The sequence below is a fragment of the Eschrichtius robustus genome, chromosome 17, assembly GCF_028021215.1.
Source record: "Eschrichtius robustus isolate mEscRob2 chromosome 17, mEscRob2.pri, whole genome shotgun sequence".
Taxonomy (NCBI): Eukaryota; Metazoa; Chordata; class Mammalia; order Artiodactyla; family Eschrichtiidae; genus Eschrichtius; species Eschrichtius robustus.
Window position 1 is genome coordinate 83,768,669 of NC_090840.1, and position 20,857 is coordinate 83,789,525.

Here is a 20,857-nt window from a genome sequence, read left to right on the forward strand (position 1 = left end):
TGAAGAAGTTATAAATAAGGAAAGAAGAAAGCAAGAATAAACCATGTGATATTGGATTGGAATCAGAAATGCAAGTGTGAACTCATGGTTTCTAATACGTACACAGAGAGATACATACAGATGTGTATGTCCAGGCATGTGAGTACAAATACATGTATATCCTGTGTACACTGAGAGAACCAGAAGCGAGGGCACCCCAGGGGGCTAGGAGCACACTCGGCAAGCAGGTCTCAGCCTCTCACACCATTTCTCCAAGAAAAAGAACCAGGGCTCCTCGACGAAATGAATTGGGGCAGGAAAAATACAAGAAGAGACTAGAGTACCCTGTAGGTCCAGGAGGGAAATAATTAGAAAACGATGGGGTGTGTTGAAAAGACGGAGGCACCAACCTGAAAGAGCTCCACATCAAGGTCACAAAAGACAAAGAAAGAACGAGGAATTGTCACAGATTGGAGAAAGTGAGGGGACGTGCAAGGTAGGCCCCCGAGGCTGGATGGGGGACCAGAACTGGACAGCGGGTGTCCGGGAAATGGACATTAGTCAGACTAACAGCCAAATGTGAGTAAGATCTTTAGATGAGGTAACAGTACTATGCCAATGTTAATCTCCTGGTTTTCATAACTGTCCTCTAATTATATAGGATGATAACATTGGGGGAGCTGGTATGGGAACTCTATTGTAGTGCTATTTTGGCTACTTTCCTGTAAGTCTAAAATTATTTCAAAATAAATGAATACTTATGAATGCGATGACAGGATACTTCAAGCAACGGAGGGTGGGGAGCAGGGGAGAAACAGACGAGCAAGGCTGCACTGAATGGCTGAGCGGAGTGACGGCCACACGGGGGCTCCTTGTATTGCTCCCTCTACTTTCATGTACATTTGAAACTTTCTTCACTAAAAAGCCCTTTAAAATTTTTTTCAAAGTCTGCAAAACTCAACTTAAATCTGCCCACTTCTACTAGTACGCTGCATCACCACCCACCACCCATCCAAGCCCCAAGTCAATCAGCCATCTTCCAGACCCTCTGCTCTCCCTAAACCACACCTGCTCCATCCTCCGCCCGCAGGACCTCTCCAGTGTGACACTTCTGCGCATCTCCAAGCCACTTCCCATCTCTTCTCCACCCGGCAGCCAGCGGCTCCTCAGAAACACACAAGGCATGTGTGCATCTCTCACACCTGCTCCCCAGCATTCTGGATTAAAAGCGCTGTGCTCAGGGCGGCCTCTGCCCCTGGGCCCGTGCAGCCCATCCCGGGTGCAGCCCGATCCCAGGCCCCCCACAGGCCAGGGTCCCCGCCACATTCGCTCTGGAATGTGCCCCCTCCCGCCTGCACTAAAACATCCGCCACCTCGCATGTGGTGACCACGCATTGCACGTCTGTGTTCACGACTCGGTCAGTGAGCTCAGGGGGCAGAAGCCACCTGGGTTTGCACCCATCATTGTTCCCCGAGCACTGAGCAAGACGCCTAGCACATAGCTGGCACTCAGTATTTACTCAAAGAGTGAGCATTTTTGACATTAGACACACAGGCCCGACCTGGGTATTGGACTCTCATGTTCTTTCCCACCCTGTTAAAGTATGTTTAGCTTTACTGTGTTTATCTAATTGTCCAGGTTCCAAACATACTCTAGACTCTAGCGCAAAGAAATGGATATGCCTTATAGCTATTAGGCAGATCTTGGCAAAACATGCTTAAATCTAATATCTTTTTCCACTTTGGTAAGTAACAGAATATGCCAGATATGATATACTACATTAAGAACTCCACTTCACTTTCTAAAAGGCTGTGAGGACAATAATCAGTGTCGGTGAGGACGTGGAGAAACAAACCACTGCTGGTAGAAACGTAAAGTGGTGCAGCCGCCATGGAAACAGTTCAGCAGCTCTTCACAAAGTTACAGAGTAAAGCCCAGCAATTCCACTCCTAGGTATGCGCCCACGAGAAATGAAGACATCTGCCACACACCATATACGAATATGGTGTAAACGAATGTTCACAGCAGCGCTATTCACAACGGCCAAAAGGCAGAAACCACTCAAGTGCCCATCAACAACAGATGAATGGGTAAACAAACTGTGATATAGCCACATAAGGGGTTATTCAACCATAAAGAAAAATGAAGTGCTGACACACACTAGGACACAGATCCTGAAAACATTATGCTCAGTGAAAAAAGCCAGACGTAAAAGGTCATATATTTTATGATTCCATTTACATGAAATATCCAGATGAAGCAAATCCACAGACAGAATGCAGACCGGTGGCTGCCAGGGACGGAGGGAGTGGGGGATGGGGAGTGACTCCTTAATGGGTACAGGATTTTCTTTTGCGGTGATGAAAATGTCTTGGCACCAGATAGAGGTGATGGTCGCCTGACACTGAATGTACTAAATGCCACTGAATCGTTCACTTTAAAATGGTTTGTTATGTGAACTTCATCTCAATTTAAAAAAAAAAAAAAAAAAAAAAAGAGGCTGTGACATTTTGAAAACACCGCCTCTCTGAAACACCGATCTTTTTTCTCTCCCTTTGTTAACGTGCAGACACACTTGGAATAGACCACACAAGTAACAGAAGCAGGGGAAACTGCTGTAGGTTTGCCTCAAAGGAGGCCAGGGACCTGGACCAGGGGAATAAAACCCCACCTTACAGCAGCAGCCTGAGCATGCCCAACCTGAAAGGTGACTCTGCAAGATTCTTTAACAACCATCATTCTACGACACGGACTTAAAAAACACCTATTTTCAATAAAAACATGCAAAAATAAAATATAGACCGCTCTTCAAATAAACGTTTGTTGGAATGACACCAGGTACCATCGGATAGCTTAGCAGGGTGTGTCTCATCCTTAAAGTACGTCGTGCTGGGATGGCGACTCGCCGGCCAGCCAGGAGGGCACCACCCTCGCCCGCTGCCCCCCCGTGGCAGACTGTGATAAACCCATCTGGGCGCCCTCCTCCTCCTCCGATAAGCCCAGACTGGGGCTCAGCCTCTTTCTCAACACAATGCTCCAGGCACCCAGGACGCCCACCATCTCAGGTGAGATGCTTCCCTGGTGGAATGAGATTCAAATCCCTCAAAAAGTCAACCTAGTTCTTTGTTTCTCTTCTAAAGACAAAAGAAAAAACAATTGCCACCCAGAGTTCCTACGGTTTTATAACCAAATTTCTCACCATCTTTTCTATTTACGTCACAGCATTTATTTATTTATTTAAATGTATTTATTTTATTTATTTATTTTTGGCTGCCTTGGATCTTCGTTGCCGCGCGCGGGCTTTCTCTAGTTGCGGCGAGCGGGGCTACTCTTCGTTGCAGTGCGCGGGCTTCTCATTGCGGTGGCTTCTCTTGTTGCGGAGCACGGGCCCTAGGCGCACGGGCTTCGGTAGTTGTGGCATGAGGGCTCAGTAGTTGTGGCGCACGGGCTTAGTTGCCCCGCGGCATGTGGGATCTTCTCAGACCAGGGATCGAACCCGTGTCCCCTGCATCAGCAGGCGGATTCTTAACCACTGCGCCACCAGGGAAGCCCACAGCATTTATTTCTCAGAGAATTTTCACCCAAGACATGCATTTTCCCCTTAACTCACCCCTAGAATCCCATCACGGAGAGAAGGTGGCTCACCAGCCCTTTATCACAGGACCCCAGCACCTGGTGAAACCACAACTCTCAGCTCGGTCCCGAGTCCCATCCCAGCACCACACCTGCCCAGCCCTGCCCTGAGCACCTGCACGCATTAATGTGCTTTATCCTCACAAGCAGGGAGGCACTTATCGCCACTTTACAGGTGAAGACACTGGCTACAAACAGGCGCAGGTGCTCTCTCAGGCTCCCCCCTCCACGTGCCCATGCAGCTTCTAGCTGGGTGCCTCCTTCCAGGCCTGTCTCCTGAGGGCACGGCTTTGGACAAGATCTTAGGAAGCCAAGAGGGAGGCAGTCGGCCTCTAACGGCCAGAGCAGCAGCCCGGCTCAGGGTTGCCCGCGCTGAACCTACCAGCACCGAGGGCCAATTCACTCACCGAGGGCGGTGGAGAGGTTGCAGGGTGCTGCGGAAGACTTCCCTGCCTGCCCCTTGAGAGGTCATGCGTTTACCTTCCCACGGACATCCACTACCTATCTAAGTAGATCCGCTGGCGAGTGGCCCCCTGGTCCACTTCCCTCCACACTGCCCGACAGTCAGCACCCTGGACTCCAGGCAGAGCTGGAGAGAACCACAGGGCGCCAGGGGTAAGGGAGGGCCAAGCGAGAAGAGGCGCCACGCCGGGCTGGAGGCAGGGCTTTTCAGACGTGTACACAAGTTTCAACTCAATTGATTTAGCTTTTAAACAATAAAGAATTGAATGTAATAAGGATTTATTGAGTAAAAAGAAAACACTACGGTAGACACTGGAAAGACAAAAGATAACCAAGATGGTCCTGGGCGGCGAGCAAATGGAGTTTACAACAGAATGAAGGAAACAGGCCCCCACCAGGCAAAATGCACTGGGTGCTATAAAGATGCAAAGTGAATGCCACGGATTTTCTTCTCCCGGATTTCTTAGGATCGCCTTAAATTTAGCATATCTATAAAAGAAAACTTACCCCTGCTGCTCCTTCCTTACCCATGGTCTGCCTCGCTGACGCCACGCTGGCAGGCAGGTCAACCGGGAGGAGTGGTTTTCACCTCCTGCCCCAGACACAGGCCTCCCTGCTCTCTCCACTCTCCTCCCCTCAGCACTGACCTGCCACCAACAGGGAACCTTACCACGCCCCCACCAAACACAGGTGAAGACTCCTGTCACCGGCCAGACCACCCCAGCCTGTCACACACCTGCCAAATACTCAGAGGGTCCCCGTTACCTGCAGAACAGAAAAAAGCCCCACCCTCAGCTCACCTCCCAGGTACCCACAGCATCACCTCCAAACCCCCGACGTCACGCTCAGTGCCCGCCTACCTGGACCAGCCTCTCTTCTCAACAGGTTGTCGGGCCTTCATGCTGTTCACCTACACTCCTCTGCCTTCAAGACAGATCCAAACCCAAACAGCTGCCCAGGGGAAGTTTTTGTTGTGGATACAGAGCATGAGCGTTGTACAAACCCTAATGAATTGAATTAATGGAACCTAATGATTAACGATCAACAGCAACTAGTATTCACACCAAAAAAAAAGCAACAAAACCCAAAAAAGTAGAACCTGCATCAGATCAAGCCTTTAGGTCTGACCACTAATTTGCAGGAAATCCGCACAGGACAGACAGACACGCTGAATTACACCAAGAAGATGCAATCAGCGGAATCTAGTTGGTGGGGAAACGTGACAGCACACACAAGCCAGGTTCTTCAACCCACCAACAGTAAGCAGTTGGAAAGAAGAAGGCAAAAACTAGAGATTAAGAGAGTGGTTGTTTAGGGGAGACCAGCTCGGTGCTCTGTGACCACCTAGAGGGGTGGGATAGGGAGGGTGGGAGGGACACGCAACAGGGAGGGGATATGGGGATATATGTATATGTATAGCTGATTCACTTTGTTATAAAGCAGAAACTAACACAACATTGTAAAGCAACTATACTCCAATAAAGATGCTAAAAAAAAAAAAAAAGAGTGGTTGTTTAGGTCTGGTGGGTGGGCAGGGATGAGGAGTCACAGCTAAGGGGTACAGCCTTTCTTTGGGGGGAGGGGACAAAAATGTCCAAAATTAGGTTGCGGGGATGGTTGCACAAGTCTGTGAAGGTACTAAAGCGCGCGGAGTTTTACACTTTAAATGGTGAATTGTGTGGTACGTGAGTTACACCTCAATAAAGCTTATATTTTAAGACCATATTGAAGACTCACATCAGCCAATCACAACGTGGGCCTTACCTGGATCCCGATTCAATCAGCTGTTGACAATCCATGACATGTGAGAAACTGAGCAGATCTGGACTAACTGTGTGGTCCAGGACACTGGTAACTAGGGGTTATGTGAGGGGGGAGGGGGAGGAAAAGACAGACATCCTTATCTCCCAGGGATACCCTCAGACATACTGTAAATTAAATGAGATGACTGGGGTCTGCATCAAGACAAGGAGCAGGGGGGACTTCCCTGGTGGTCCAGTGGGTAAGACCCCAAGCTCCCAATGCAGGGGGCCCAGGTTCGATCCCTGGTCGGGGAACTAGATCCCGCATGAACGCCGCAACTAAGAGTTCGCATGCCACAACTAAAGATCCCGCGTGCCGAAGATCCCATGTGCCTCGACTAAGACCTGACGCAGCCAAAAATAAGTAAATCAATATTTAAAAAAAAAAAAAAAAAAAAAAAGACAAGCTGCAGGGACTTCCCTGGCGGTCCAGCAGTTAAGACTCCGAGCTTCCACTGCAGGGGGTGCAGGTCCAATCCCTAGTAGGGGAAAAAGATCCCTCATGCTGCTCAGTGCGGCCAAACATAAAAAAAGACAAGTGCAAGGGGCCGGCCTGCGACTGGGGTTCCTGATGAAACAAGGCTGCCGGTGGCGACTGGCGGGGGCGGGACACAGGCTCTTCCCTCCGCTCGTGCTCTCCAGCTGCCCCCGGCTCAGCCCTCCATGCTAACCTCCTCCAGGCCGGCTCCCCGCCTCCACACGTCCACGGAGATCACTGTAAAAACCCTGCCGGCTGATGCCCTCCTCTGCCCAGTCCCTCCTGGGCTCAAAGTCCCGCCAAAGGCTCCAAGCTCAGCATGACCTCCCTCCCTCCCCTTCTTCTGGTCCAAGTTGCTCCAAGGTGCCTTCTCAATGCACCTGCACTGACCACCATGCAGCAGGGCCCCGATCCTGCTCACCTGGCTTCTCCATCACAGGTGCCCCAGGCACACTTTACAACCACGTTACTTGTACACGACTTGTTTCGGTTCTCCATCTCCCCTCACGTGTGCTCCGACTGTTCACCCCCAAAGGCTTTCCATGCCTCCAGATCAAGGTTAAGTTGTGATTACCAGTCTTGGCGCTGAGACGCCCTCCAAGTCTAACATGATGTTCTTGTAGCGAGGCACGTGTGTTCACACTGAACAAACCGCACACTTGTTAAAACAGCAGCACACGGCGGGAACAAAAGGTCCCCAGCGATGTCCCCCGCCCCCAGTCACCACGTGGAATCACAGGTAGAAAAGTGTCTCCTGGTTCACCCAGCTGTGCCAGCTAATCACCTGGAGCAGAATCTGGTGCTCCCCGGCACCACTGCCACCACGTGGTCACGCCAGGCGGGTCCCCACTGCACAGCACAGCTGGGTCTGTTCTGAACGACTCTGCCAGGAACGTGAGCTCCGAGCATCGAGGCCAACCCTTCACTTCCCTGGTACTGAGCCGTACAAGGCAGCTGTGGATACACAGCACCTGGTAAGTGGTATTTATCAGGGATGTGGTCTGTGAAATGTTTTCGTATGCCTCACGGCTTACAAAGTGAAGACCCAGAGGTCAGCCAGGAGGGTCAAGGAGAGGAGCACGCGTCTGACGGAGAGAAGCCGCTGTGTGCGGAGTAAACAGCAGGATAAAGTGACCGAGGGAGGGACACAGCAACTCGCAGGCACTTCCTGGGGCCACGCACGAGGGAAGCGACAGCAGCCTGCCCGCGCTCTGTCACCTGATCAGAGCGCCTCCGCCGTCAGGTGCTCATCCTCTGTATGAGGTTCGGAGAGGCCGAGCGAGTGCCCAGCCACACAGTCAGGATTCAAGCGAGGTCGGCCTGACCTGGAGCCCGCGCTCTGGGCTTGCATCACAGCGAGAGGAGGTCTGCCGGCGAGTCACGGCGACACCTAGCTCCCGGGAGCTCCGGACTCTCTGACACCCCAGTTTTTGTCCAAAGTTATCCTTTTTATCTCTCTGCATCTGCTTTGCCTTCTCTCCACTTTTCACTTGTACTTCTCTGTTAGCTCCTTTGTTCCCACAAACACCAAATGATGCCACCTCCTGCTACCCGTAAGGCCAGGCGAAGTCCTCGGTTTTCTCTCGTTCTGCTTAGCCCGCCGCATGGATGGGACTGTGCTCCACGAGAGTAGCGGCAAAAGGACTCTGAGAACACAAGGGCCGCGGGGACGGGAGCCTCGGTCACGGTCTCTGACACTCAGACGCAGCACCAGCTCCAGAGGACCCCAGTCACGCCAAACACCCGGCCACGGTCGCGTCTTGCATGAGCTCGGTTACAGCAGGGGCCTGAGAAGCTGGCGAGCAAGTCCCCAGCGCAGGGGCCTCCCACCCTCCAGGCTCATAAACGAACGGCACAAAGCACGCCCACCTACCCCTGGGCCGCGGGAACGGGCCCGCCGGGTTCACGCTGCTCCACCAGCATCAACGTGGCGTTGTAAGAAGCTACTCTCAATGGCCGTGTTATTTAACTTGGCGTCAAAGCTGATGAAACATCTCAAATGACTCAGACCTACGAACCTCGGCATTCTGACCTTTTATGTGCAACTCTCCAAGTACCACAGCTCAGAGCTGAGACACCCAGAAATAACGTGGAAAACCACAAAAACCGTGCCCCCTTGAGTGACTGCCCGGGAGGCAGGAGGGAGAGTCAAGATGGGCTTCGGCTGCAACGAGGCAGACTGAGGTCAGCAGCCACCCAGATTCCTGAGCTGGCTGGTTTCAGCCAGGCTCCAGTTCTGTTTGTTGGTTGCTATGGGTTCTTACAGATGGACACAGAACACTTTTCACTGAGAATTCACTGAAGTCCCCAGTAATAAGCTTTAGAAGTCTCCTTCTGACCCAGTTCTAAGTGAAGTTGTAGACAAGTTGTATTCAAAGCCACCTGGAACTGTAACTACAGCTACTGAAAAGGAGTGGTCGTCCGTCATTCAACCAGACCTTCAAGCTTTCTCAGGAAGGGAACCGCAGGTAAACTACAGTTAACTCCTTACGGTGCATCGCAAGAGCCTCTTCAGAACACCCACACTCCCACCTAGAACCCCTCCCCTCCACCGGCGACCCCCCTCTCTCGGGGGCTGCCCTCCAAGGTGTGTTTCCGGCATGAGCTGCTCCCTGGGGCTGCACGAGGCTCGTTTTGGCTTCCTCTCCCCGCCCTCTCTCCCAACACCAATGGGTCTCAAGCTCCTCCTAAAAAGCAAGCACCTGGGACATTTGCAAAATGTAATTTCCTGGGTCTTCAGGGGCAGAGATGGGGAAAAGCCTTCAGGTGATTCTGCGACCAGCTGCGGGGGTGGGCGCCAGGCTGCATTCTCCCAGGGCCCCAGTTCCCACTCACTGAGCACCGGCTGTGGGCGGGCCCGTGAAGCCATGTCCCCCCGAGCCCAAGCCCCGGTCCTCCACCTCCAGCGCCCGCCTCAGCCTTCCAGAACCTCAAACTCCACGTGTCCACGTGCCACGCACGAGTCCCCTCCCCGGAGCCCGCTGGCCCTTCTGCCGGCCACAAAGCCAGACGCGATGGCACCTTCTTGTTCAAACATTCAACAAGCGGGGTCAGGAAGGCGAGGATGCGGCCAGCTCCCCACTCCCCCCTCACGGGCTCTTGCTCTGGGCGGGCCCCTGATTCTCCCCATGAGGAGGCAGGACCAGACCACTGTGCAGACTCGCACCCACCCTCGCCGGAGACGAAGGTCCAGCACATCTCATCTCACGCGCACAGCAACCCCGAGGCTGGTGCGGTCCCCCCCATTTTCGAAGTGCGAAAGCCGAGGCTTAGAAAAGACACACAACCGCCAAAGTCACGGAGCTGGTGAGGCGTGGTTTGGAGCCCAGACACTAGCGGATGCCGCTGCCAAGTGGCGTCTACCTGGTAAGCGCAGACGACGAGATGCAAAGCTAGGCCAGGGCCAGAGTGCCGGCCGCTGGCTGCTTATACCCACAGGGCACCCACCCCGCTACCCACGGCCATCCCACCCAGACGGGGTCCACTGTCTTCGGCCCTGACTGCCCACCTCTTCCGTCACACCTGCCCCCATGCTGCTCTGCCAAGGCCGCCTCTTCCACCTGCAGGGCTGCTGGAATTACCTTCCTAGGACCCGTGCGATCACATGACACTCTGCACGCCACCAAAGCAGATGGCGCCTTTCCTGGTGGGACGTGCCGCCTCCCCTACCACCTGCCCGCCGGCCGCTGGGCGTTCACACCCTCTGTCCCCCGGGCCCACTACCTCCTTCCTCAGCTGCAGTCACATCAGAGGTCCACAGAGGAACAAATGCACCACGGGACGAAGACACGGACACCTAAGGCGGCCGGGCCCAGACGAGGAACCTGAGGCCCAGGACGGGGACAGGGCTGGAGCCCACGACCAGGCTCCCTGCCTGCCCACTGCTCCAGCCATGACCTTGAGGAAAGTGAGAGGAAGGCGAGGAAAGTGGGGTTTCAAGTTCTCAGCAGGCAGGGCTGGGCCGTCTCCCCCACCTGCAGTTCCACAGGAGAGGGACGCAGCGCACCCCTGCGGCACAAAGCAGCAGCCCTCTAAGACCGCGCCTGTGACCTTCAGGTTGTATGAGGACTTTAGTAAGTGGCAAGCACTGGAGAGTCAGACGAGTCAGCGATGCTGAAGCCCTTTGTTTCTGAGCCTGTCTGCGAGGCTAAGATTTAGGGAATGCTGTTGGGGAGACGTCCACCCTGATTTGCCGCCGTCCGTGCACACCTGTCGTCCCAGGGAAGTAATTAAGAGTGCCCTGTTTCACTTGCACAAGTTCCCAGTTTAGAGGATAAACTGTGGCGTCGCCAAGGGTACAGCTCTGTCCAAAGATAAATTAGGAGGGCACAGCTGCCCGGTCACAAAGCGTGAGGAGGTTTCAGGGTTTTAAATTTTGAGGGAAAAAAATGCAGACAAAAAATTAGAATAGTAAATACTTAATGACCTCTTCACTGCCTAGAGTGAAAAAGGACAGGCCTGTAACCCCAGCACCAAACCCCGGCCCGGAGGCAAGGGCGCTGGCGGCGGAGGCGGCTAAGCCGGGGGTGAGGCCGCAAAGTCGAGAGAAATGACTGGGAGCAAACAGGACAGAAGGGCGCTGAGAGCCGTCTCCCTACCACACACTGGGGAAGGAGGGGTCCACCGAGTCGGACGAGGAGAGAAGCTGCACGAGAGGCACGAGCCCCAGGCACGTTTTCCGCATCACACCGTGGTCCTTCTGCTGACAGAGCCCCACGTAAAGAGTGGATTCCACTGCACTGAAAATTAAAGGTGCAAAGCGGCCTGTCCCAAAACATCGCTGAAGATTAAGTGCGTCTGAATTAAACTTACGAACAACTGGGTCTCATCAGCCTTCCCCAAAGAAACACAGGGACCCTGAACAATTAAAGAAAACTGGGGGGAAAGATACACATCCTCCGAAGAAGAGATCTTAAGGATCTCATGGTCTTCACAAGTCAGCGGGTTGGGGGTGGGGGGGGTGGGCTAGCTGTAGAGTCGAGATAAAAGAGCCTCAAAGGCATAAAACCGAATTCACGTGTGAACTTTTAATAAAATTCAGGATTCAAAACAACCAGGAAGTAAACACACTTCTGCGATAATGAGAAAAATTGATTATGGACTGTTAAGTGTGACAATAGCATTGAGTTTTAAATGTCCCCATCCTTCAGACATGGTACTTAAGTATTCAGGGTGAAACGACAGATCTGGAACTCACTCAAGAATATTTCCTCAAAGAAAAAGGAGAAAGGGGCAGATTTGAAGCAAATGTGGAAAATCTTGATAGTTGTTGAAGCTGGTGATGGATAAATAAATGCAAGCCGTATTATACCAGTCACTCTACTCATGTGTACTTTAAATTAATTCACAATAGAAACTATTTTAAAAGTCAAGTGATACATTCTGAGTGTTCGCAAAACAAGAGGGCAGCAGACTACCCAGCCACGCCCTCCAGCCTGACGCAGCTCCACCCTGGCAAAGGGCCGGCTGCTATTTGGCAACAGTGCACTGTTATTGGAAGACCGGTCACATCTTCACTGAGATAACTGAGGGAGAAGAAGCGGGGTGCAGGAGGAGTTAAATGACACTAGAAACCACAGTGAAAGTTGGTCATTCTCAGCGTCATAATCCTTAGCTGTCGCTGAAGTTACTTTGTAGCAAAGCTGTGAGGAATTAACTCACAGGAGTCTGAGCACAGTGAAACCGACAGAAACAATCCCCTGGGAGCATGCAATACTGAGACTCCATTTAAGGTCTTTAAGTGGTTAAAAAAAAAAACAACTGCTTGATCATCTATGAAGGTTCAGGGTCACTGGGGAGTCCACGCATTCTAAACCGCTAACTTCTTTGGAATAGTTAAAAAACAAACAAACAAACAAAGAAACAGTAACATACCTAACTTGAGAGTCCAGATACCAATTCACATATGTAATAGCATTTGTAACGGGCATAACGCAGGCTTACTGTGGACTCTACTTTTTATATTAATTTACTTAGGAAGTCACTTAATAATCGTATTAAAATGGGAAGTAGCAAAACTATTTGTAATTTTTTCTACAATCCAGATCAAATGTCTTTTTATTATTCTAAATTAGGAAATACATTAAAAAGAGTTTCATTGAAGAGACTCTATTCCAAAAATTCCTCTTAAAAATTAAAAGCCTTAGTGTGTAGAATAAAATTAAACAGCACCACAGCCTTATAATTACAGCACGCGTGCATAGCCTGAAATTTGGTTTCATTCCCATCCTGCCATTGGCTAAGAACTATCCTACAGAACCACTTATTTTTTCAACCAAAGCTGTCCGATTTCAGGGCAGGTTTATCTGTGAACCAAGAACAAGGGGCCCTCTCCCCACCAGGCCACAATGCAGAGGCCCACATCAGAGCATGATTTTTCCAAGAGCCGTTAAGGACCTGAAATGAGCCTGGAGATCCGGAGAACTAAAGCTTTTTTGAAAATGAAATAGACCAGAAAATATCCCAGTGCAGAGCACACAGCATGGGTTAGCGGTGCTTCCTGAAGCTCGAGTTTCAATTACACCCGAACACGCGAGGACATGGGTCCAGTCTACGTGTAACAGGTGTTTCTTACTGCGGGTCAAGGTCAAAAGGACTGAGAGCCACTTCTCTAAGGAGAATGTATGGAGAGTCAGCGGGGATCAGACAGACCGTCCTAATGCTCGCTGGCCATATGACCCTCGCAAGGCTCTTAACCTCTCTGAGCCTCTGTTGTCCATCTTCAAAACGACCACCACCAACTTAGCAAGCTGTCCAACGGATTAGTTAACGTCAGACACAACACAAAGGTTTGACCTTCCTCAAGGTTCTTCGCTTTTTCTGGGCCTTCAACTTTTAAACTGAAAACGTGAAAAAATTGTAGAGCGTAGTGGCTAACACTTGCTGGGCTCCTCTACAGGGATCAGCGGGGAGATTCTCACTCACAGAGGTGAGGGCCGACCCTGCCATGTCACGGGTGGGCGCTGCCCATCCGGGGCTTCACGGAGCCAAGTCTGCTCCCAGGACCGTGACTACAGAGCCCCCGGCCCTTCCCCACCAGGGCTGAGTCACCTTCCAGATTACGGTTAAAACCATTACGCCTAAAATCATTCTTCTATCAAACTGCTGAGGGCCCGTAAGGATTTAAAAGTTGGTCAGGCTCAGCCTTGGAGAACCTTTCTAACTAAGGGACATCAAAAAAAAGGATTCACAAGGCAGAGAACTGTTTGTGAACAGACACAGCAGTGGGGGGAAACGTCAAGGGACCCAAATGGATCAGGAGAGCCCGGAACAGGTCGGGCCAGGGCCCCATCAGCAGGAGGCCGGGGAGGGCTAGGGCCCCTAGGAGAAGGCAGCACTATGCCGAGCCGGCAGGGCCTGCAGCCCGCTGGAGCCTGGTGGACAAAGGGGACGGGATATGCCCTGTCCAAGTGGCAGGGCCAGCGGGAAATTTAGGAGCCACGTGCCTGGCGGGAGAAGGGAGAAAGCTTAACAACACTTAACCATTTTCTTGGCCCAGCAAGTTAATCGCCCTTCTACTCTGCATCAAAAAAAAAAAAAAAAAAGTTAAAAAAAGAAGTGTTACTGCTTTAAGTTTTTTAGAACTTTTCTAAAGAAAGAGAGGCTGACTAGTGAGAAGGGAGGCTAAGGAAATCAGCACATCTCCTTACCTTCCTCTAGTAAATTGCAAAAGGCAAATTAGTACTTGAATAAGGAGCCGGCGTGTCTGGAATGAAAATGAGACGCACGCAGTTTTAGGGTTTTAGGGTGCCGCTTCCTATCCCTCTCAGTCTACGGCCCTAACTACCAGCACGAATTGGCCAAAATTCGGCATTTCCAGACTTTCCTTCAGAGAAGGGGCCGCAGAAGTACTGGCAAAAAGAAAAACGAAACTGAGAGCGCTCCAGGCTCGCCGCGGCTCGGTCTGCGCCGAGCAGCCGCGCTCCTCCCCGTGCCGCCCGCGCCCCGAGCTCGGCGCCCCCGGCCCGGGCCTCAACGCCCTCGGGCGCTTAGAGCCCGGCCCGGGCCTCGGCCCCGCCAGCCCCGCCGGCCCCGCGCGGCGCAGGGGCCCAGGCGCCTGGCGCAGGAGGCCGGGCCAGGCGGGCGCCCGGGCCTCAGGCCTACACGCGGGCCGCCCGGCCCAGGTCCGGCTCCGGCCCGGTCCCAGCCCTCCGGACCGCGGCGGGAACGCGGCGCAGGGAGGGCCCAGGCCGCGCGGGGCGCCCCGACGACTCGGGCCCGAGGAGGCCAGGGCTGCGTGTCCGCCGCGGGGCCGAGGAAACGGCCGGCGGCCCCGACCCCCGGCCTCCCGGCCCGCCAGCCCCGGTCCCCCGGCGCCCGCCCGCTGCCCGCGCCGCGCCGCGCTCGCGCCCAGCCCGCCAACCGCCGCCGGCGCCGCGGGGAGGAGCGCGCGAGCGGCCGGGCCGGCGCCCCGAGCGCGAGGACTCACCGGGGCCGGCTCCCGAGTACATGGTGGTGCCGCCGAGGGGCTCCGGGGCCGAGGGGCGGCCGCGCGCGCGCCACGGGCCCCGACGCCGCGAGCCGCGAGGGAGCCGCCGGCCGCACGATCCGCCCCGGCGCGGCCGCCAAACAGGTTTACCCGACGCGGCCGGGGCGGCGGGCGGAGGCGGCGGGCGGGCTGGCGGGCGGGCGGGCGGGGGAGGGGCGAGGAGAGCGGGCGGGGGAGGGGGAGGGCGGCCGGGAGGAGGGCGGGGGAGGAGGGAGGGGCCGGGGGAGGGGAGGCGGGGCGGGTCCGCGCGGCGGCGGCGGCGGCGGCGGCGGCGGCGGGGCGCGGGCAGGGGATCCGGGGCGCGGGCGCGGGCGCGGGGCCGGGGGGGCCTGGGGGGCGGCCCTCGCAGCCACTCAGAAGAACGACGTCTCCTCCGACTGGGCGGAGCGGGCCGCGCGGCGCTGCCACCGGAGGCCGGGAAGAAAGAAAAGAAAACACACCCCTTGTTTCCCCGCCGCCGGCGGCGCTCGCGGGGAGCCCGTTCTGGCTGCTCGCGGGCCGGACCCTTCCCCACCCTTAGCCCCCGCCGGACCGGGTGAACTTGGGCACCGTGTTGACGTGGTGGTGTCGCGTCCTGGCGCCCCGGCATCTCCGCCAGGCTTTTTTAAGTTATTAACGAAACAGGAGTGTCGCGAAGGTTCCTCCCGACCCGGAGCTTGAACTTGAACGCGCCCCGGTCCTCGCTCACTACCACACCGCCACCTCCCGGCCGAGAACCCAGATAATCCATCTACAGAACTCTAGTTTTTGGTCAATTTTAGCTGCTATCAGTGATCAGATCAAAATAACACGCCCCATTCCAGCCCTCGGGGCCTCCCCAGTTTCTTTACGTGGGGCCCTTATCCAACCCCCTCACGCTCCTCCGTGCCTCTCGGTATTTGCCCCACTTGTGCGGATACGTCTCCCTCCAGCCCAAATCCTCCTCCATGGATCAAGTCCCCTGGGATCCAGCTGTTTTCTGGAGCCTTTTCCAGGGAGGCCAGCCAGAGGCCAACTCCTTTCTCCCCTCATTGGTGGGCGATTAGCAACCAGAAGGTGAAATACAATCCCAAATTGCCCATTGTCTTTTAAACATATTTGCCATCTCATTCCTTCATCCTATAAGCAGGTATTATCTGCGCACTGGGTGCCAGTAACTCTGTGTTCCTCCGGCCTAGGATGGTAGGAAGACGAACGGGAGTCTTGCTTGCAAGCATCCAATAGGTTTATTTCTCGTCTCTGCAGGTCCTCAAGGACGTTCTTAAATAAATGCGGGAGGACCAGCCTGTCCTCCAGGGAGAAGCTGAAAAGGCCTTCGATCTTCACCAAGTCACTGATACGAACAGGAGTCGGTCTCATGGCATCAGCCTCAGAGACGCCCATCCATCCCTCTCCAATCCTCTGCCCACCACCTCCACCCTCACCGAGGCCTGGACCACCTCTCCACCTTACACTCATGCTGTGGGAACACAAATCCGCACTTGACCCTAGGCAGCTACTCAGCCGTAATGTGTGTTTAGGAACCCAGGAAGTCCGGGTAAGAAGGCACACCAGGGTGGGACTGTGTACCACCCAGATGTCCATCAGTCTTCGAATAGGCGGTGAGAGCCACATATACTCATAAAGTGGAATCTAGCGATGAAAATGAACACCCTTCATCAAAGTACAACAACGTGGATGAATCTCTACAAGGTTGAGTGAAAGAAGCCAGAAGTCATACTGCATGAGTCCATGTATAAAATTTCTAAAACAGGCGAAATTGAACTGCATTTTTGAGGGAGGCATCATTTAGTGGTAAAAAGCTGAAGAGAAAAAAAAGGTGGCTACCTAAGAGTCAGAATGGTGGGTGGGTACTGCTGGGTATAGGGGTGCTGTGACCACGGAGAGGCCTGGGGCTTCGGGGGCGCGAGCCTCCTGCCCATGACAGAGCTGTTCATTTTGCAAGTCTCTTAAGCTGCACATTTTTTAAAAATATACTTTTCTGTACCTTTGCTATGTTTCACCATAAAGACATTTAAAAATCATAATCATAAATGTTATCCCTCTTATATTTAGGACCCTCCACGCCCGAGGGCTGCTCTGCGTGCGCCTGGTCCCCTCCCTCACACAGCCACCGCACTATCTTCCGCCCCAAATCACTGAATCACTCGGAGGCCTCACGGCTCTGCTGTGTGCTCCTGTAATCTCGGGCCTCAGAAAGCGCCCCGAAGGCGCTGTAATTGCCGCCTCCCTTCAGCTCGCCTTCTGCTTCTTTGATGCTCGCGTTGGGTAACTTTGTTGCAAGGGCTCCTTTGCAAGTCCGGCCAGATACTGTCTACCCAACGCTTCCTTGCGTCGCTTCTCTGCAGAGACAGCGCTGGCCTAAGCCCCGCCTCCCCGCCCTCCCTCACCAGGGATCCTCCTTCGCCCGCGTCTCCCAGGCATCATGCCCCACCGCTAGTGTCGAGGAATCCCGCCCCCTTTCTGCGCGCCCCGCCTTGTCCCCCACGAGCTCCAGGCCACGTCCGTCTCCTCTCCCCTCCTCCCAACCCGCTCTTTCACCAGTGTCCCAAGCACTGCCAAGATTCGCCATCCACGGAAGCAAAGCCCAGGCCCCTCTGCCGTGTGCCTCTTCCCCAGGGAGTGAGTTCACTTAACCCACTCAATCCAGTCCACGCAGTTCTCTGGGAAATGCCTCTAGAACCTTCTCCAGCCCTTCACTGCTCTGCTTCTCCAGGCCTTCATCCAACACTTGGGTGTTGACCACATGGGGTGGGCTCCTGGGGCTTCTGGGGCCCAGTCCTTCTCTCGGATACAATTCATTGCTCTGTATTTGGATCCCATACAGGTCCCTCTGCTCTGCTAAGCCTGCAGGGCTGTAAGCACAGCCAGGGACCCCACAGGTTTGCATGTCAGGCACACCGGATCCAGAGCAGTAACCCTGCAGGAAAGGCAAAGGACACTCGGGAAAACACACAGCTCGCTGCTGTGGCCATCGGGCCCACAAAGCACTCAATGTTGGGGGCCCTTTGTCTCTTCAAGACTAAAATGTGGGCACTGAAATAAAACAGTTTCCAAAAACATCTTCTGCATGTGATAAACGAGGGGTTAGGAGGTCAAATAAGCTGGGAAGCATTGAGTTAAACAACACTAAACAGATTTTTTGGCTGAAGACCTTCTCAGAGCCTTTAACACAGTATTAACAGTTATGATTCCAGTGACTTCCCTGGCGGTCCAGTGGTTAGGACTCCGTGCTTCCACTGCAGGGGGTACAGGTTCCATCCCTGCGTGGGCAGCCAAAAAATTTAAAAAAAAAAAAAAAAAAAAAAAAAAGATTTGTGATTCTACAAAGAGGAAGGAGGGGAACAGACTGGATGTGTCCCAGCCCACTGGACCACAGAACCCTTTTATCACAGGGTACCTCCAGGTTCCGTGGAGCACACTTTGGGAAACACTGTGGTAGAGCTCTTCTATGATGCCTTCCAGCTCTAAGCTTCTAAGATTCTCTGAATAAAAATACTGGCTGTTTTCCTGAATTAAAAACTCAAGAGCATGGTTGTGAGTTGACAAAAGCCCATATGTTCCTGATACGTTCTCTCATATCAGGAACAAACGACACTCCTAAGCAATTTCTTCACACTGAACCCAACATTAAATGCAAACCACTTAGTTTGAATACATAAATAACTTTGTCATTTGTGTACCCAACAGAGGCTAAGTGGAGAATCCTGAATATGCAAGCAACCAGGGCCACCTCCTTGCACCACCCTGGAGGCGTTGACACCACTGTGCACAGAGGCTGTCATCCACTGGAACACGGAAGTGCAGGGGAGGGGGCATCTAACGTGTGTCCAGGAGACATAGTTTACTCTAGGGTGTGTTCCTTCCTCCGTATGATAAGGAAAGAATAGCCAAGATGCCACTGACACTGAAAACGTAACTCAAAATGGATGAAGGATTTAAATGTAAACATAAAGCTATAAAACTTTAAAAATAATAGGAGAAAATCTCTGGGTTCTAGGGCTACTAGGCGAACAGTTCTAAGGGACAATCCATAAAAATAAAAGTGGATACCCTGGACTTCATCAAAATTAAAGCTTTTGCTCTGTGAAAGCCTCCATTAAAAGCATAAAAAGACAAGCTGTAGAGTAGGAGAAAATATTTGCATACCGCATATCTGACAAAGGACTAGTATCTAGAATATAGAAAGAACTCTCAAAATTCAACTGTAAAAGAGCAAAAAATCTGTTCAGAACATGGGCAATAGACACGGAGAGACATTTCACTATAGAGAAGAGGCCAATGGCAAACAGGCACATGAAAAGATGTTCAACATCACTGATCATTAGAGAAACGCAAACTCAAACCACAATAAGATAGCAACACATATCTATCAGAATGGCTAAAATAAAAAATATTGACAGCAACAAAGCTAAGGAGAATGTGGAGAAACTAGATCACTCTTGCTTTGCTGGTGGGAACGTCCAATGGTACAGCCTTTAGGGAAAACAGTTTGGCAGTTTCTCAAAACACCAAACATATAGCTACCACATGACCCAGCAATCGTACTCTTGGGCATTTCTCCCAGAGAAGTGACGACTCGTGTTTACACATAAATCTGTACATGAATATTTATAGCAGCTTTATTTGTATAACCCCAAACTGAAAACAACCCAAATGTCCTTCAGTGGGTGAATGGTTAAACCAACTGTGGTTGGTCCACACCATGGAATACTCCTCAGCAGTATAAAGGAGCAAACTATTGAAATACACAACCACTTGGATGAATCTCAAGAATTATGCAGAGGGAGAAAAAGCCAATTCCAAAAGGTTACATATTGTATGATTGCATTTATATACCACTCCTGAAATGACAAAGTAATAGAAATGAAGAAGAGATTAGTGGCTGCCAGAGGCTGAAAGGGGGTGGATGGGAGGGAAGATGGTGGGCTATGAAAACGTGCCATGAAGGACCCTCCTGGTGGTAGAAAAGTTCTGTATCTTGACCTTATCAATGTTGTGTGGTTTTTTTTTCAATTTTTATTGATTGATTGATTGATTTTGGGCTGCATTGGGTCTTCGTTGCTGTGCGCTGGCTTTCTCTAGTTGCGGCGAGCGGGGGCTACTCTTCGTTGCGGTGCGTGGACTTCTTATTGTTGTGGTTTCTCTTGTCATGGAGCACAGGCTTTAGGCACGCAGGCTTCAGTAGTTGCAGCTCGCGGGCTCAGTAGTTGCGGCTCACGGGCTCTAGAGCGCAGGCTTAGTAGTTGTGGCGCACGGGCTTAGTTGCTCCACGGCATGTGGGATCTTCCCGGACCAGAGATCCAACCCACATCCCCTGCATTGGCAGGTGGATTCTTAACCACTGCGCCACCAGGGAAGTCCCGACCTTGTCAATGTTAATATCCTGGTTGTGACATTGTATGGTAGTTTTCCAAGATATTGCCATTGGGGAGACTGGATAAAGGGTACCTGGGATCCCTCCATTTTATTTCTTACTTAACTGCATGTAAATCTACAATTATCTCAAAACAAACAGGTTAATAATACTTCAAAAGAAAAAAAACCAAAACACTCTCGTGTGCCAGAACCATACCCCCAAACAGACACACACACCCTAGGACAGAATTATTAGATTAATGCCAATGCACCTTGCAAGAAATGTCTCTTTCCTGCCTGGAGAAGTCAGGTCCCAGGCTTAAACCTCTAAAAAACAGTTCCTAGGACGTTCGAAGCTGCTCTCCAGGGAGTTACAACACAATCCAGCCTCCCAACAAAGGTCACTTACCTCTGAAGCTATGTGCGTGAGGAGACTCACCTGTGTGGTCGCCCTCAGGTTCACGCACGAGGGCTGTAGCTCAACCAGCGACCCCTGTACTTTCCATGTTCTCTGTGAATCCCACCCCTCTCCACCGCCAGTGCTCCAGTAGACAGTTTCATCGCCACCATCAGGGACCGTCAGAAAAAAATATCAGCAACAGATGTGCACTGGGAAAGCGCCACCTGTTTGTTTGGTTGTTTCCTTCATCTGTCATTGAAATATTAAATGTACACTT

At 52.5% G+C, this 20,857-nt stretch overlaps 1 protein-coding gene across 6 annotated transcripts in view; it reads right to left on the reverse strand.

The window, feature by feature from the left end:
* AGO2 (argonaute RISC catalytic component 2) overlaps positions 1 to 14,885 on the reverse strand; it is a 96,877-nt gene extending 81,992 nt beyond the window's left edge. For 5 of the 6 annotated variants that reach the window (XM_068525987.1, XM_068525986.1, XM_068525984.1 and 2 more), the window contains exon 1: positions 14,784 to 14,885. In XM_068525987.1, coding sequence (XP_068382088.1) covers positions 14,784 to 14,805 — 22 coding nt within the window. In that variant the 5' untranslated portion in view covers positions 14,806 to 14,885. Of the gene's footprint in view, positions 1 to 6,776; positions 8,298 to 14,783 lie in introns of those variants that run through there. The other variant, XM_068525985.1, reaches the window with a different exon arrangement.
* Positions 14,886 to 20,857: the final 5,972 nt, after the last annotated feature.